This window comes from Montipora foliosa, chromosome 2 (genome assembly GCF_036669935.1).
Source record: "Montipora foliosa isolate CH-2021 chromosome 2, ASM3666993v2, whole genome shotgun sequence".
NCBI lineage: Eukaryota > Metazoa > Cnidaria > Anthozoa > Scleractinia > Acroporidae > Montipora > Montipora foliosa.
Window position 1 is genome coordinate 2,835,686 of NC_090870.1, and position 16,193 is coordinate 2,851,878.

Consider the following 16,193-nt stretch of genomic DNA (forward strand, 5'->3'; position numbering starts at 1 on the left):
AATTGTAGTTACCGCAGAGGCTTGGAAATAGCTTTAACTCTCCAACGAAAATTCAGCTCTTAACCCGATGGCATAGCGTTAAACGCAGAGGACACGTAACGATGGTGCAAGGCTCGAATGAAAAGCTTGAGAAGAAAGCGAGGTAAGGGAAGTACGTTAAGTGGTAAAGATTGTAGGTAGCTACAGAGAAGGAGGTAGATGGGGAGATAGGTAAGAAGTAGAGAACAGAAGAGTCGGAAAAATGATTTCATTTACTGCTTTCTTTTTTATTTCCTTTCTTTTTTAACCCCCCTAAAAATCCAGGCTCCGTTTTTTATTACAGTCCCAAAAAGAGGGAAAATCCTTTTTTAGACAGTTGATAATAAACTGGTTTCAACATTTCAACCTCGGTGAATTTGCTTTCAAACTAGTTTAAATAAAATGACCTAGGTTGAAAATCATTTTAACCTGAATTTAATTTCAACCTGTAACATATATACCAATTTTCCAGAGCGCGGGCACTTCTGTAAACCCGTTGGAAGATTATTTCTTCTTTATTGGATGATACCAGCGAAGATGATAGGAGAAAATGGCGTCAGTAGACCAGGGGGGTGTGCTATACTTTGCAAATGAAGGACGTTCTATGCAATATTTCATACCGGCCACTGTAAACTATGTAAATTTTATGTTGACAAAAAAAAGCCCACCACTTTTGGGCTGCCTGTGGTTTTGTATTCAACAGGAGTCAGCTTCTCCTGACCAACGAACCGGTCGCTTAAATTAAAAAAAATATATATATGTATATCATTTGAATGAAATACGATGCCTTTATTGCACACTTTAAACTGAAAATAGGTATGCACTTCTTTGCATTCTTATTGCAGGCTACTACATCGGAATCAAAAAAACTTAAACTGAAGAAGGGTAAATTCTAGAATATTTTGAGTAAAGTAAGGCAGCTTAAAGCTTGTCCATCCGTGGCTTCACATCTCTTCAAATTCCTGAATGGTTGTTTTCAGTTCTTCTTCAGCAGAGGAATGCTCATCTTTGATTTTGTCCAGGGCAACTAGAACAGAAAATTTAAAATATTTCATGTTTCTCAGTTGGAGAGTGTCACGCAGGGAAGTACTGGAGGCAACAAGAAAATTCTGGGGGAACAAAAATTTCCTCTTAAAAACAAAATAATTGGACCAAAGGAACAAACGAAGAATGTGAAAAAAAAAACCACCCAACCACTGGAACTATGATCTCACGACCTTTTCTTTGCTTCACTTCCATCTGCTGCCTTGACCATGAAAACGTTAAGGCCTGACAGTTTGCTGTGAAGGACTCTTTTTGCAAGTTGCTTCTTTGCTGTCGTTTCTTCCCCAGATACATGGTCAAAGTTGGGTCTTCTTCTTTACCCTCACCTTCCATCGAGCTGTCTTTAAATATTTGCTTGTGTTCCCTTGTTCCCCAAATTACTTTCAAACTTGTTCCCAACTTTTTGATCCCTAAAATTGTTTTCAATTATTTTTGTTCCCTTGTTCCCTAAAATATTTTAACATTGTTCCCCTGTTCCCCAGTTCAAATTAGCCATGTACCCTTTGTTCCCCAAAACCCCTGGGAGGGCCTCAGTTGCGTCTCGATGATAGTGCATGTTTATCCTATACGAAGCCCGGGAAATCTTGCTTCCCGGTAGCAAAGTGAAGGGAGAAATAAATTAAAAAACGACGCCAAGCGCAAGAACACGAAAGGAACCTCACATGGCGGGTTGTTATTGGCAAAGGGCGGGTTGATTAATGATGGGTTACTACTAATATAAGACTCCTGAAATATGCTGCATGATTTACTATGGTAATTGAACTGAGTCGAGTGCAATTTGGTCTGAAAGCATACGTGTGATTTCAAAATCGAACAAGCACACAGCGCAAGTTCGATTTGAAATCGCAAGTATGATTTCGGCCCAAAATTGCACGACACAATGGGTTTCCTTTTCTTTCATTTTCCTGCAATTTGATTGGTTACCTTAAACAAGCCTTGAAATCTGATTGGTTGTTTTGTTTTAGTGTTCCTTTCTCATTGGCTGAGGATATTGTGTGATTCACAGCAAAAAATAGTGCGATTTGGGACGAACCAATCAGATTGCAAGGATCACCAGTGATTTGTAAATGGATGTAATAAAGCTGGTTATTCGTACCATCCATTGCATCAGCTTCCCTCTCCAAATCAGAGACTTTAGATTCGGCTGCGTCGGCACGATTAACCGTCTAAACCAACACAAAATGACATCCTTTATAAAATGTTTACAACTGCATGGCTATCATGAGGATAAACTTTAAGATCTAATTACTATTTTACGTACCATTATCAAGATAGATAGATAGATAGATAGATAGATTCTTCAAAAAGTAAAAAAACGCGAACGTTTTCGGCGTTAAAGCATCTTCCCATGGAACATAAGATAACATGAGAATAACGTAATAATAGAAAATTGTAAAACACCCGCTAAAAGGCAGATAAAATGCAGCAAAGAACAAGATTGTGTTAATTGTTAAAAATCCTATTCCTGGAATTAAATTCGCACCTTTTGTTAAGTCCATAATTGAGCACACCAGACTGATATCTATTCCAAACCCACCGATAACAATATTTATTTGCTACGGAATAGCGCACATCCTGCCCATGTTACCAGAGGCATTCCCTATGGAGTAGCTACCAGGATTCGAAGGAATTGTTCTTCTGATGAGGCGTTTAGTAAACGCTCTTCCGAGTATCAGGGATGTTTATACAACCGGAGTTATAGCCCCTAGTTTGGTTTCACAACAGTTTGAGAAAGCCCAGTCCATTCCAAGACAAACGTTGCTTCAACCCCAGCCTAAGGAGTCCAAACAAATTCTTCGACTTGTGCCTGATTTCAACCCTCGCCTACACCGCGTTGGAAAAATTATTAGGAAGTTCGTGCAAGAAATGCAATGTGCAATACGTTGGTTCCACAAGTAACGAAGTCCTCTATGATCACTAAAAAACGTACTTGTGAAGTTGCTATTCATTTTTATAAAGAACCTCATGCTCCAGCAGATTTTGAATTTTGAATTCTTGAACAGTCGTGTAACATCAGTGTCAACAATAATAGTCTTGATGATCGTCTGCTCACAAGAGAGGCCTTTTGGCGTGCTCAATTATGCACTCTCAAGCCTAACGGACTTAACAAAAACTACGAGTTTAATTCCACGAATAGTATTTTATTTGCTTTTTAGCGGGTGTTTTATTATTTTTATTTATTTTTTTATTACGTAATTCTTATGTAATCTTGTGTAAAGATTTTTTAATTTGTTTGTTCTCTTTGTTAGCTATGGTTTTGTAACTTATTTTAGGCTTTTTCACTTCTTGTAAATTTTATTCCGAGTACCGGTATTGATATTTTTAGTGTTGAAGAACCCCGAATGGGCGAAAGGTCCACTTGAATTAAAGACCTCCTATGGGAAAAGTTCGCATATTCTTCTGCTTATAATCTATATATTTTTTTTTCTTCATAGAAAGCGTTTCTATCCGAAATAAATGAATTTCTAAATCTTTTTTTTTGTTCTACCTTCCCGGGCCCCGGAATCTTGGATTCTGTTCCCTCATTGTTATTACACAAATTTTTTTGTACTTGTCAGGACAATTTTACTTTCAGTTTCGTCCGTTACCAAGCAAGTAAGATACCATCTCTTTTATGGCTCTATGCAAAGTGGAAGTGAACACGACTCTTAGAATTACGACGTCATCTCTTCGATTGTGCTAATACTAGGCCTAAATCATCAACTAACATATCTCTTACCTCTTCATAGAGCTCCCCGATTTGCTCGATTCGCTTTTCCAACTCCCTTTCACGTTTGTGTGACTACGAATGATGACACAACAATGTAAACAACAACAACAGCAATTAAACGCTATTCTAAGATGCCAGTAGAGGCCCTTTGGCTTACACGTTCACACGTTTAATTATTTTGTGATGTCCTGTCCCATCTTGAGGTCTTTTAATTTTTTAAGCTTTGGTAATAAATTCAGTGTAAAGATAACAAAACACACTCTTGAGTAAAATGCACTCGTTTCTTCTTTAAATAGTCTGCTAAAAAAACTAACTGCAAATTGCTCTGACGGACATTTTCCTGCATGTCTTGCAGTTGCACTAAGCAAACGTTTATTGCACACACTAAGGAAGGACTGAAGATGTTGTTTACGCTTCATAATTCCTTTTCTTTTCTGTCTAATCTGATGCCAGGTTGAAACATTTTTGGCTTTACGTTTGCACCAAAAAGTACCGTAAACGCCGGGAGTTAACAGAAAAAGACAAGCCAAAAGACAGATGAAGAAAAAAAATAACATAGTTTTTATATATAACTCTGAATCGAATTCTCATCGAAAGATTAATGGCAATCGATCGTAAAAACACGAAAATATCTGCAGTCTGCAGGAAGAAATTGATCACGTGCTAGGCAACCCTAAAGGTGCACGTGATCAGCTTGTGTCAACTAAATGAACTACGGGAAAGAATGTTGATCGTTCGTCGTTTTCTGAGTAAAACAACGTACTTTTTAGCCAACAAACTTCTGTCTTTGGTTTTTTTTATTTTGTTGTAATATTGAACTGAATATTTACATTTCATCTGTCGGGTCAGGAAGCCTTCTTTGTCGGTTTCCTGAGAAACGTATCTATTTTGACTTCAGGGTGAACTATTTACACAATCGCGAGGTTGAATTGAGCGGCCATGTAATTGAAAATCTAAAAACATCTATGAGATACAAAAACAGAGACTTGCGAATTAGTTAAAGAAATATTGGTGGCTTCCCAAATAAACTTCATTTTACACTATAACGACAAAATCATTTGTCAGAGAGAAAAAATTCCTGTCTCCTCGCGTATCACATTTCAAAGCATGTATGCAAATTTGTTAAGCTCGAATATTATTGAAACAAACAACATATTTGCTATCAGAGGAAAAAAACCCTTCCTATTTCATTGCGTGCGTGAAGACAAGAAAATCAATCGTGTCAAATTACCATGTGCAACAAAATAAATTTCAGGGTCAAACCCTTTCCTGAAGAACCTTTGCCTTAGTCGACAAGCTTCTTTCAAATAATTCTTGGCTGTCACCTTTCCAATTATTTTTTTACCTGAAGACTGTACAGAGTTGAGTTCAAATAAATACAAATAGCCAGACAACAGAGATCACAGATCCAGTTAAGGTGTTCGACTCCTTTTCTGTCTTTGTTGAACCCATAAGTTACCAGAGAATTTTCCATTTGGTTTCAGTGTTGTACATAACAGCACACTTGATAAAATATTAGAAATACTGCTCACTTTGATTTCGGCTCGACGGGCGAAAGATTGTTGTGGAAGTCCATTACTCGTCGCTTTTGAGATTCGAGATATTTATTTTTCACCGCCTGTCTTGTTTATCCAATTGATGTTCTATAAGGCATATTTGTTTAAAGATCCACCAAAACGCCATTTGTGTTTCAATGACTTTGATGCCATTGCAGGGGACAGGACAAAACCTGGAGCCCTAAAAATACCTTTTTAAAATAGGTGCTTAGACTTAAATATTGTTGAACAACGCTGTTTAAAATGGGTGTTGAGGCTTAAGTAAGCACTATTTGAGATGCTGCTTACACATTGATCAACAGTACTCATTCGAAATAGTATTTTTAGGGTACTCCATTTGGGTAGTCCATAGGGTACTCCATGGAGTAGGGCTCCGCGTTTTGTCTTCTCCCCCATTGCAGGATTATTAAATATTCTACTGTGCCCACCAGCGAAATCTACGTATTTTTACTACCCCCTGAAACCTATCAAAATCTCCATGCACAAAGACACCACTTAGCAGGGGATTGACAGGAAAGACTTTTCCGGACATGAAAAAAAAAAAGAAAAAAAGGAAACGACTAAATTTAACTCGTTTTCTGACTGGATTGGCATATGGCAGCCCAGTAAATAGCAATTAACTTCAGCTCTTGGTTGTCTTAACTGAAACAAATGATTTCTTCTCCGTTCTAATTTTAAAACCAAAGAGCAAAATTCAAAGAAAAAGCACGATTAAGACCGGTGAATCCATAGTCTCTTAGAAATCTAGCGGAGATAAGTAAAACGTCATTGATTCAATTCAACAATAGTCAAATCAAGCATTTTCGATTTTTTTTCGTATGAAGAGTCCATGAATGTCAATGGGAGAACTTACTACTTCGAGGCTTTGAGGACTCACTCGAGGGCGTCAATGCTTTTAGTTATGTCGGACTGTGACGAAGAAACCAGACAGAGTGGAGCAGGATGATCCAAAACAGGTATAACCAGAGCCTTGTATACAGAAGAGGAAAGACTTCTTTATTTCCTGGACCGACATTTATTTTGAGGAACCTCACGATCCTTTATTGACAACTTTCTGTGTTTGGGTATTACAACCACGCAGCACATCTTGATCCTTGTTTTATTTTAAGCCACGTGGTCGCCCGCGAGTGTGCAGCTATAGCCTGTTACAGGCTCCCAGATGGTAGGGAAAGAGGAAAAAATGCGTGCGAAAAATGAGTGGGGGCTTGGGTGCCTGGCCTCGACCCAAGCCCCCACTCGCTTTTCCCAGGAAGTTGTATTCGTTTTCCCGACTATCTGGGAGCCTAGTGCAGATACGGTATCGAAAACAAAGTACTCGTACAAAGGAGAGCAAAGAACGAAGAAACTTATCAAGTGTGCCGTTGTAAAATTTGTGCTTAGACCTTATGACTGTAGATATAAGACTAATAAGATTGTGCGGTTATTGAAATTAAGCACCGATTTTAAAACGGTTAGCTTTCTAGGGTGCTTCGTTTTCGATCTCGGTTGCTTTGAGCTTAGGTATCCGTTTTCGATACTTCTTGAGTATGGCCTTCGTAGTACTATAAGCAAAAACGGCATACCTCGGCAAGGTTTATTTCCAATGAACGCAGACTGTTTCCAACCAGATTGGCTTCTTCTTCTAATTCCTTCACTCGTCTAAACAAAAAACCAGAGCTCGATCATTTTGATAAAAGTGTTAAGTGTTATGAATACTGTATTACACCATATAACCAAACTTACTCATCCGCGTCCTCAGCACGACTTTCCAGTTCATCAAGTTCTTCCTCTGCCTCAGCGAGTTGGCCTTCTAACTGAATGCAATACAGAGAAAACAGTACACTTATAGAAAAGAAAAGAAAGGATAGAAGATTGATAAAAAAGCTTTTTAAGTTTAAGAAAAAGCTTTTTAAGTTTAAGAAATTCGAATCTCCTCTATGTTATTTTTGTGAAGATGTTGTGGAAACCTTGGAACATTTTCTTTTTTTCTGGCCCGAGAGTCAAATCGTTTTTAAATGAAGTATGCTCCACTTTCGGAGATAAACTTAAATGAAGAAGACCTCTCCAGATCTCGGATCTCTTTTTTTTGAATTCAAGACGTGCAAGTTCATAACATCTTGTCAAATTATATAATCCTAGAAAGCAAATTTTTTCTATATTGTTCTAAAATAAGCAAATCACCTTTATCTGTACCTTTGCTAATAGCAAAAATTAAGAACCCTCACAACATAGAACGTTTTATTGCGAGAGAAAACAGTAAACTAAAATTTCATCTGCTATATCGTTCGTAACATATATCGATTCCCTTGGCCTTCGTAACCTTGTTAATTCATCTTTTTGTTTTTTTAGTTTTTGTACCTGTTAAGTGTATGTTTCTTTCTTTCGGTTTTAATCTAATACTGGTATTGTATTGTATTTTATTTTGTTGTAATAAGTAGACAAAAAATAAATAAAATACAAAAAAAAAACCAAAAATACAAAGAAAACAAAGTCCAGTAAAAAGAAACAGTTAAGCAAAGCCAGCTACAAGTAATGTGAAAACTTGTACTCTGATTACAAAGGCGGAGTGCAACTAAAACGAGAAGTTGACAAAAAACATGGTCTTCTAAACCTACCGTTTAGGAAGGTACATTTACATCTCCTACAGCCATGGATTTTAAATTGTTACCTGTTCAATCTCGGCTTCTGCGGCCTCGTGCCTTGCCCTTTCCGCTTCTAATTTGGCCTCGTAGTGAGCTTGCTGTGAAAAGGATAAATTTGTCACTGTGACATTCGGATAAAGATCGCATGCGCATGAGAGTTGAGAATGTTATTTCATGGGATTTCATGGGCTTTCACGGACACGTGCATGCGAGAGACTGTCGCGAAATCTGTGCACACAAACAAAATTGGCAGTTAAGACGGACTGCAGCGGCAAAGCAAGAAATTTATTGGTTAAAAGAGGATAAATAGTGGTGCTGCACCCACAACACACATTTCTTTACTGTTCTATGAAAGAGACCCAAAATGGAAAAAATTATAGGTTTTGACGACTTCTTGTGCATGCATGTAGCAATGGACCGTTCATTTTCAACCTTTACTTTAAACCGCCTCCATTCGGGAACCAAACGGAATAATAATAAAACACTCTAGCTCTAAGTCATATTCTTAAGAAGCACGTTCGTTGATCTTTTCGTTGTAGTTGCTTTAACTCTTCATTTTCAAAGACGACAACAATCCATAACTTGATTCTATAATTACCCGTTCCTCGTCTGCCAGTCCTCTAGTTTCCAGAACTTTCCTCACTCTATAAAATGAAAGAAGTTAGGACACAGATGTTACACTGCTCAATTGAGTGACCAAAGTAATTACTTCGACCAATCACAGCACGTGTAAACAGCACAACGAACCAATCCAAATTCGGAGCAATTCCATGTAACTTGCTCAATGCGCGGGAAAATCGCCGTTGGTTTTGGTTTTCCTTTTCATTGGTTGGTAGAGTGGTGTGAATTACTTTGGTTTTGCATTACTTCACTCAGTGATTGGTTGAAAGTTCTCGCGCCATTTTCTTAACCAATCAGAAGTGAAACCAAAACCAATCGTGGCTCGCGCGTGCACATTTTCCCGCGCTTTGTGTCGGCTACGAGTAATTACTTCGAGTTTTGATTGGTTTACCGGATTGTCTCCGTCGTTTTTGATTCGCCAAAGTAATTACTTTGGTTTTGGTTTTACGACACTCATTTGAAAACCGCTCTAGAGCGTTGCGGGTTGCGGGTACAAATATTGCTTACAGTAGTACAACTTAAGAAAAATCGGTCAGTTACATTTTATTTCCACTGAAATATACAGGGAGAAAAGGGGTGGGGGGGGAGTGCAGCACCTTACCTCCCCTCCCTAAATCAGCCCCTGGTTACTGCAACGACCAACCATGAACTTTTAATTAAGGCAGCATAGGGTAAACCAAAACGACTAATTTAATCAACACCGTCGTAGCATGAAATACAAACACCACGAAAAAATATATTCTCCATTTTACAGACTCAATCGGTAAAAGAAGTCATAACTTTTGTTTATGTCGAGTATTACAAAGTATGGCTATGTGATAACGATCTACGTAACAAATAGTCGAACAATTTCGGTAAACTTGACTCTGCCGCACAAGGCCGCCTGATTTCCTTGATTACCTTTAATTTTGGATGGTTTAGAGCGGTTTTTAATTGAGTGTCAAAAGTAATTAGTGAATTACATTGGTTTTGTATTACTTCACTCAGTGATTGGTTCAATGTTCTCGCGCCATTTTGTCAACCAATCAGAAGTGAAACCAAAACCAATCGTGACTTGCGCGTGCACATATTCCCGCGCTTTGCGTCGACTACGGGTAATTTCTTCCGAGTTTTGATTGGTTTACGGGATTGTCTCCGTCCTTTTTGATTGGCCAAAGTAACTACTTTGGTTTTGGTTTTACGACATTCAATAGCCCTTATTCACGATAGCCGCCATGTTGGTTTTCAAATTGTCATGCAAATTAGCCATGAGTTATGCTGGGGGACAAACATTGGAATAAAGGCAAATTGTGGAAAATCGGTTCGCCGAAAGATTGAATTTACATTGCTAAAAGTACTTTTTAAAATTTAGCGTTAAGTACCTCATAGTAATTTTATATCTTTTGATTGCCTCCGACATTTTGACTTTCTACTTCGTTATCTGCTAATTTTTGACTAAAAAAACATCGAAGTAACTTGTGTAATCATTCTATTTTACTACTTAGGTGATAAACATACAATGAACGTGAAACAGATCATCTGTGTGGATAAGATGTTCGTTATAACCTCTCGAACTTGTGTTGTTTGCCCCCTCAGAAGTGTGTAGCTAATTTGCATGATAAAGGCAAATCCAACATGGCGGCTATCGTGAATAAAATCTATTGAAACTCGCTCTATTTCAAATTTGAGTGTCAATTTACATGACATATTTATGCGATTACGTCCGATCATGACTAAAACACCACACGAGTACATACGGGTAACATACGAGTAACATACGGAACATACGGATACATACGAATACATACGACTGACATACGACTAACATACAAGTAACATACGGATACATACGACTAACATACGGATACATACGAATACATACGAGTAATACGAATGTTTTTCTCATAAAGGAAGCTCTAGTTATAAGCCTTGCAAGCATTTTTCACGTCAGCAAACACGTACCCGGCTCAGTTTGAATGGGGGGGGGGGGGGTGGGGTGGTGTTGATAGACCCCCCAAGGCTTTCGTTAAATTTAGTCACAGTAAAATAAATTCACATGGAGTGCAAAGCCCTTAAGGCAGCGAAAGACGAGATACAAAAACCCTCAACTTGTGGTGCAACATCGTTTCGTTGCAAGTTCTGGTCGATGTTTCGCGTTTTTCACTTTGCGTGATCAACTTGACCCGCAAAAAAAAACATTTGTTGCGAGTTGAAGAAATGCAGGGCGCTGAGTGGTTGATTTGCTAGTACAAGAGCACATTTGTTGCGCGACAAGTTGTGAGCTTGATGAAAAACGAGCAACAAAGCCAAGATTTGTTGCTCAGAGTAGGTTCGCGCTCTACTTTTGGCAACAACTTTCTTCAACCCGCAACAAATGTTTTTGTTGCGCGACAAGTTGATCATGCAAGGTGAAAAACGGGAAAAATCGACCCAAACTTGCAACGAAATAATGTTGCGCGTCAAGTTGAGGGTTTTTGTACCTCGTATTTCGCCGCCTTTAGCTTGCGCAACAAGATGACAATATATTTTGGATGTTGCTCTCGTAGATGATTATGACTGTCAGGCCAGTTTACATTTAAGACACGTAAGGAAGTCAGAGCAGGTCTGTCATAATCTTTTACCCCATTTAAGCTTTCTGGCTTGATTTTGCACTGTTTTATCATAGGCAACTTAAGCTGAAATAGCGAAATCAAGATGGCGGATCTGATGACGTCAGATGACATCAGCGACATCCAAAATATATTGTCATCTTGTAGCGCAAGCAAAGGGTTTTGCACTCCATGTGAATTTATTTTACTGTGACTAAATTTAACGAAAGCCTTGGGGGGTCGATCAACATCCCCTCCCTCCCCCCTCAAACTGAGCCGGGTACGTGTTTGCTGACGTGAAAAATGCCTGCAAGGCTTATAATTACAGCTTCCTTTATGAGAAAAACATTCGTATTACTCGTATGTATTCGTATGTATCCGTATGTTAGTCGTATGTATCCGTATGTTACTCGTATGTTACTCGTATGTTAGTCGTATGTATTCGTATGTATCCGTATGTTCCGTATGTTACTCGTATGTTACTCGTATGTTACCCGTATGTACTCGTGTGGTGTTTTAGTCATGATCATTACGTCCTAGCCACAACATAAAATAATTGTCATTGTAGTTTGGCCAGCCGAAAAGTAATACAAAAAAATTCAAAATTACTTTACGCTATATCGTTTCTTGCTTTGTTCTTTGTTCTAAATTGATTCAAAGAATACCGGTAGGATTATTACAAAGTCAGATGCTGTTAGATGGTAAAGGGTTTATGGGCTTGCCTGTAAACGTATTATCCAATAGAGCCATGACATACAGTGCAGTTCAACGGACCATAATGACTGGAGCCATTGATAATTACATGTGTTAATAGCCCGTTGTGAAAACAGTGCAGGAGGTCAAGTCGAACTCGATTGTCACTGATTAGTTCAACTGAGTTTTGTTGTGCCCGCCGAACCAAAAATTAATCCGCTTCTAGCTGAAAGCATGGTCGAGAAAAGAATAGTTATTAAAAAAGTCAAGTCAAAAAAGAATTTAACTTTAAAGTTACAAAGCATAGACACTGCAGCAGCTTCGCAACTTAACAAAAACAAATTAAGGCGTGCGCGATTTTTGTTGAAAATTCTTTTAAGGTGTGACCCATATCCACAGGTTGCAGTTAGAGCCGTGACTGTGAAGTCACGACATTACTTAACTAAAACTTCTGTTGTTCAAAATGTGCCCCAATTTCGTTTGAACAAAAAGTTAAGGCGGAAAACACTTTAAACAAATTGTTCTAAATGAGAAAGTGAAGAAAATGGGTGACAAGAAATCAAGGATTGCTCTGTATAATACACAGTGCTCACTGTACATACATACTTTCCATGTGTTCAGTTAAAAAGAAAACGCAGGAATTTCACAAAGATCGAGAAAAAATCTTCTTAATTACCAACACTTTACCTTGTATACGTGGTAAAAGTGTGCGTTCTGTGAGATCACTGCTGCTCTAGTTGCTGAACAGGCTAAATTGCTGGAAGAAGGATGTCAGGACTTGTGAAAGAATTTCAAAAATGTTACCTTTCAATTTCGTCCGCTTGAGCTTCATCTTGTTCCAGCTGCAAGTTAATGTCAGCCAATTGCGATTCCGCTGCGTCCAACTGGTCCTCAATTCTTTGCAATTCATCAGTGAGTTGTTGGACTTCCTTCAGGGCCTGAAAAGCAATGTGTAACAGCATACAACAATTATTGCCAATGATTGTTAAGAAAGCTGCCTCATCGACTGAACTATTAAAGCAATAAATAGACGACATTTTCCTCTGCAAGCTAATGATTTTTACGACAAATATATAGACATCCTAATGTACGGAACATAAAACCCAGTGACAGCAAGTTATACCTTTTCGTTCCTCTCTTCTTCTTTTTGAAGTTCACGCTCTGCTTGTGTAGCCCTTTGTTCTTTGTCGTCGAGAGTTATTCGAAGAAGAGTGAGCTTTTTTCTAATGGTCTCCATTTAACTTTTTGTGGAAATATCGTTTTCAAAATCAGCTCTTAGAAACGACACAGACCACCAGCACAAACAAAAACCGGAGTGACTCCCAAGCTGTGATTCTTAAGTGATTTTGTTTTTGTTTAGAAATACTATATAAGGGGGCAATATGGAATTCAAAATATGCTAAAACTGTGAGATTCCCAATGGTAGTCCTCTGACAAGTTCTTCTGTTTGAGTATTATCAAAGTCCTCCCATCATCTTAGCGATCCTCCATCGAAAGCAATTTTTGAGTAACTGAAATGGCATAATACGAACTCTATCTTAATAAGAATTTTTTTTAGGTAAGACGTTTACATGGCATGGCGTTACTAAAATGTATCCTCTTGATGACTGTTAGTTTTTATTTATCTGTTCACGTTTACAAATTGACGTTGCAAGCAATCAATCTGATTTTGATTTTAAAATGAAAGTTTATTAGGTGCAAAATTTTTCCATATTTCTTTTTTCTCCATTCTTGATCGAATCCTGGTGACCTGGAAACAGAAAATCGAGTATAAAACGCAAGTAAGGTCTGTTGCTCTTTGCTTGACCTTTAGGTGACATTTCTAAATTTTTAGTCACGCGATTAACACGCCTCAGCAAGGCGAGCTCTCGTGAAATAAAAATTACTACTGAAGACCTAGATCTCCTTTTTCGTCAATAAATCTGCTCTGATGCGACAAAGGCGTGGTCACATAGGAAAGGACCCTCGCGCCGTGTTATAGATACTTATCCCCACTTGGCTATAGTATGGAAAAGTAAATAACACACACGTTGTTCGAAAAGGGTACGTATACAGGACATCGACAGTTTACATGACATTTACAAGAAATCTAAAATCCCCTCAAAATTTTGATTGGAAGATAAAGTTATTCCGGTTTGAAAGTCTGAATGTTGTTGACTTCGGAAAGTGGAATGCATGTCACTTTGAAAGTGATAAATATCCTCATCCCATTCGGGGGTTTCTGAAACCATACCACCCAACGCAGACCGTTTCTGAACAAAGAAAGATGTTCTTCAAGCTCATGATTGGGTCTGCCGTCTTCTCGCCTTAATTAAGCAGCAGTGGGACCCTGGGAACGAGATATGGGCGGCCCCCAGACCTGCTAATTGTACAACGTAAGTGGAGCCTGAGCAAAGCTACAATCTTGAACAGATTAAATGAAAAACAGAACGGAGCCTCCATCTTCCACATTAACCCTGAGTCAACCTTGTCCCGTATCTTTTTATTTTTTAGAAGCACCTCCCAGGGTAGTTTTCGTGGGTGCTTTCACAATATCCAATCATAAGAGGCCTACGAGTCATCCACTGATTACGTCACGAGCAGCACACCCGAAATACGAAGGTATTTCAAAATAGAGAAGCTCTCAAAAGAAAAAGACACGGGACAGGGTTGATTCAAGGGTACGAAACGTATGAAAGCTCCAGGTAATGGGGCTCCTGATGGAAAATTGAGACCACCCCTCCCACTTAAAACAATGATGGGAAAATTGTGCATTTTGTCCTTCATGGGGGTTCATCCTTGATTTTGGGGGCAGGGGGCATTTCTGTTCCATTTTCATCTGTCAAAGCAAGAGCTATATTTACTCTCCGAGTAAACCCTGTCCCGTATTTTTCGAGGGTGTTTTCACAATAGCCAATCATAAAAATCAGCTGCAGTGCAACAGATTTTTTGAATCGGACCGATTTTCATTCCCATGAATCGGTCGTTAATCGGCTGTCAAAATACACGCAAGATTTGCGATCCAACGCCGTCGGGCCGATAACTCGTACCGTGTAAACCGGACTTGAGATGAAATGGTCAACAAGGTCTACTTCGCGACTGCCATAAAATTTGGACAATCCTATGGTGGCTCTGAATCAGCTCCAGTGAATTTGTTTTAGAATGGCAGAGGGTTTCCTCTTAGCCCGCTATCACTTCCCAGCAATACAAATTCATGGTCACCGAGTTCGTTTTAGAGACGAAAGTGTTTAACGACAAGACGTACGGTTTATGCATGGCCTTTTTCAGTTGCCGTCCAAACTTATAGTTTTAAAAAAACTGCTTCCACCAACAAATACCCAAGAAACCTCTCAACAAAAAGAGAGGGAAAAAACAAAGGAGAGTGAAAGAATGTCAAGGTATCTCTTCACTGTAAGCATCAATCTCGTCCCCTGAGTCAGCTTTTCTTTTGGTCAGCACCAAGAACACGGACTCTGGCCACTTCCAATTTATGCGCAGTCGTAGTGAAGGTCCATTTTTGTAACCGTTGACAACCGCTGTTGTTTCAAATTTCTGAGCGTGCGTAGACGAGCCGGAAGTCCGTGATTTGCGGACTTCTGCCTTGGAAGTGGCCAGAGTCCGTGTTCTTCGTGCTGAACAAAAGAAAAGCAGCCCGGGAAGAGCAGTCTCTGGGGAAGAGATTGTGTAAGCCTAGGTATGCCATAACAAGCGCAATGTTGAGTCACTTTTCAGTTTGGGACGTTAGTTGCTTGGGCTCAGCGGTATGTCTGCCTCACGACCCTCCCCCATCCCTGGAACTGATTCAATTTCTAGGAAAAATTTCCGGCATTTAACATCGCGTTGTCTGGAGGGCATCACCCGCAGCCATGAAGAGATGCTATTTGGGAATGAATTAATATCAAATATAAATTTAAATTTTATGAGCAATGGCTTGAATGCAGCTATGACTCAAGTCTTTCGTAGCAGCCGGGATGGATTGTTGGTCGTACGAGAGTGTCATTCAACAATCTGCACAAATTCCGTCACACCGCCATCACATGCCTAACTGAGTTGGCGTACAGAGCCCTCGTTTCGTAGTTTTGCTCCCTGGCTATTCTACCCTTGTTCATCGAGAGAGTGATTGCTCAAGAGTCAATGGAAACTTCAGCAAAGCATTTGCAAAATTATTACTGGACAACTACAGGGATGGTTACGTTTTTGCAAACGTCGGCCGTGCAGCACTTACATTTCAACAGAATTAACTATTGGAGGGTAATGTGAAGTGATAAATTTCTACCCATGTAAACCATTTGAGCGTTGGCCCTACTAATGGAATTGGGTCCACACTGGACAACACGTTATTACTGGACAACGCAAGGTTTCATAATTTTCTCCAAAGACAATC

At 39.1% G+C, this 16,193-nt stretch overlaps 1 protein-coding gene across 1 annotated transcript; it reads right to left on the reverse strand.

The window, feature by feature from the left end:
• Positions 1 to 783: 783 nt before the first annotated feature.
• On the reverse strand, positions 784 to 13,199 carry LOC137992061 (tropomyosin-like). Its single transcript, XM_068837146.1, has 9 exons — positions 12,954 to 13,199; positions 12,635 to 12,768; positions 8,548 to 8,593; positions 7,976 to 8,047; positions 7,051 to 7,121; positions 6,891 to 6,966; positions 3,782 to 3,844; positions 2,159 to 2,228; positions 784 to 1,045 (listed from the first exon to the last, which is right to left on the reverse strand). The coding sequence occupies exons 1-9, from the start codon at positions 13,065 to 13,067 to the stop codon at positions 963 to 965; spliced, it is 729 nt and encodes a 242-aa protein (XP_068693247.1). The 5' UTR covers positions 13,068 to 13,199; the 3' UTR covers positions 784 to 962.
• Positions 13,200 to 16,193: the final 2,994 nt, after the last annotated feature.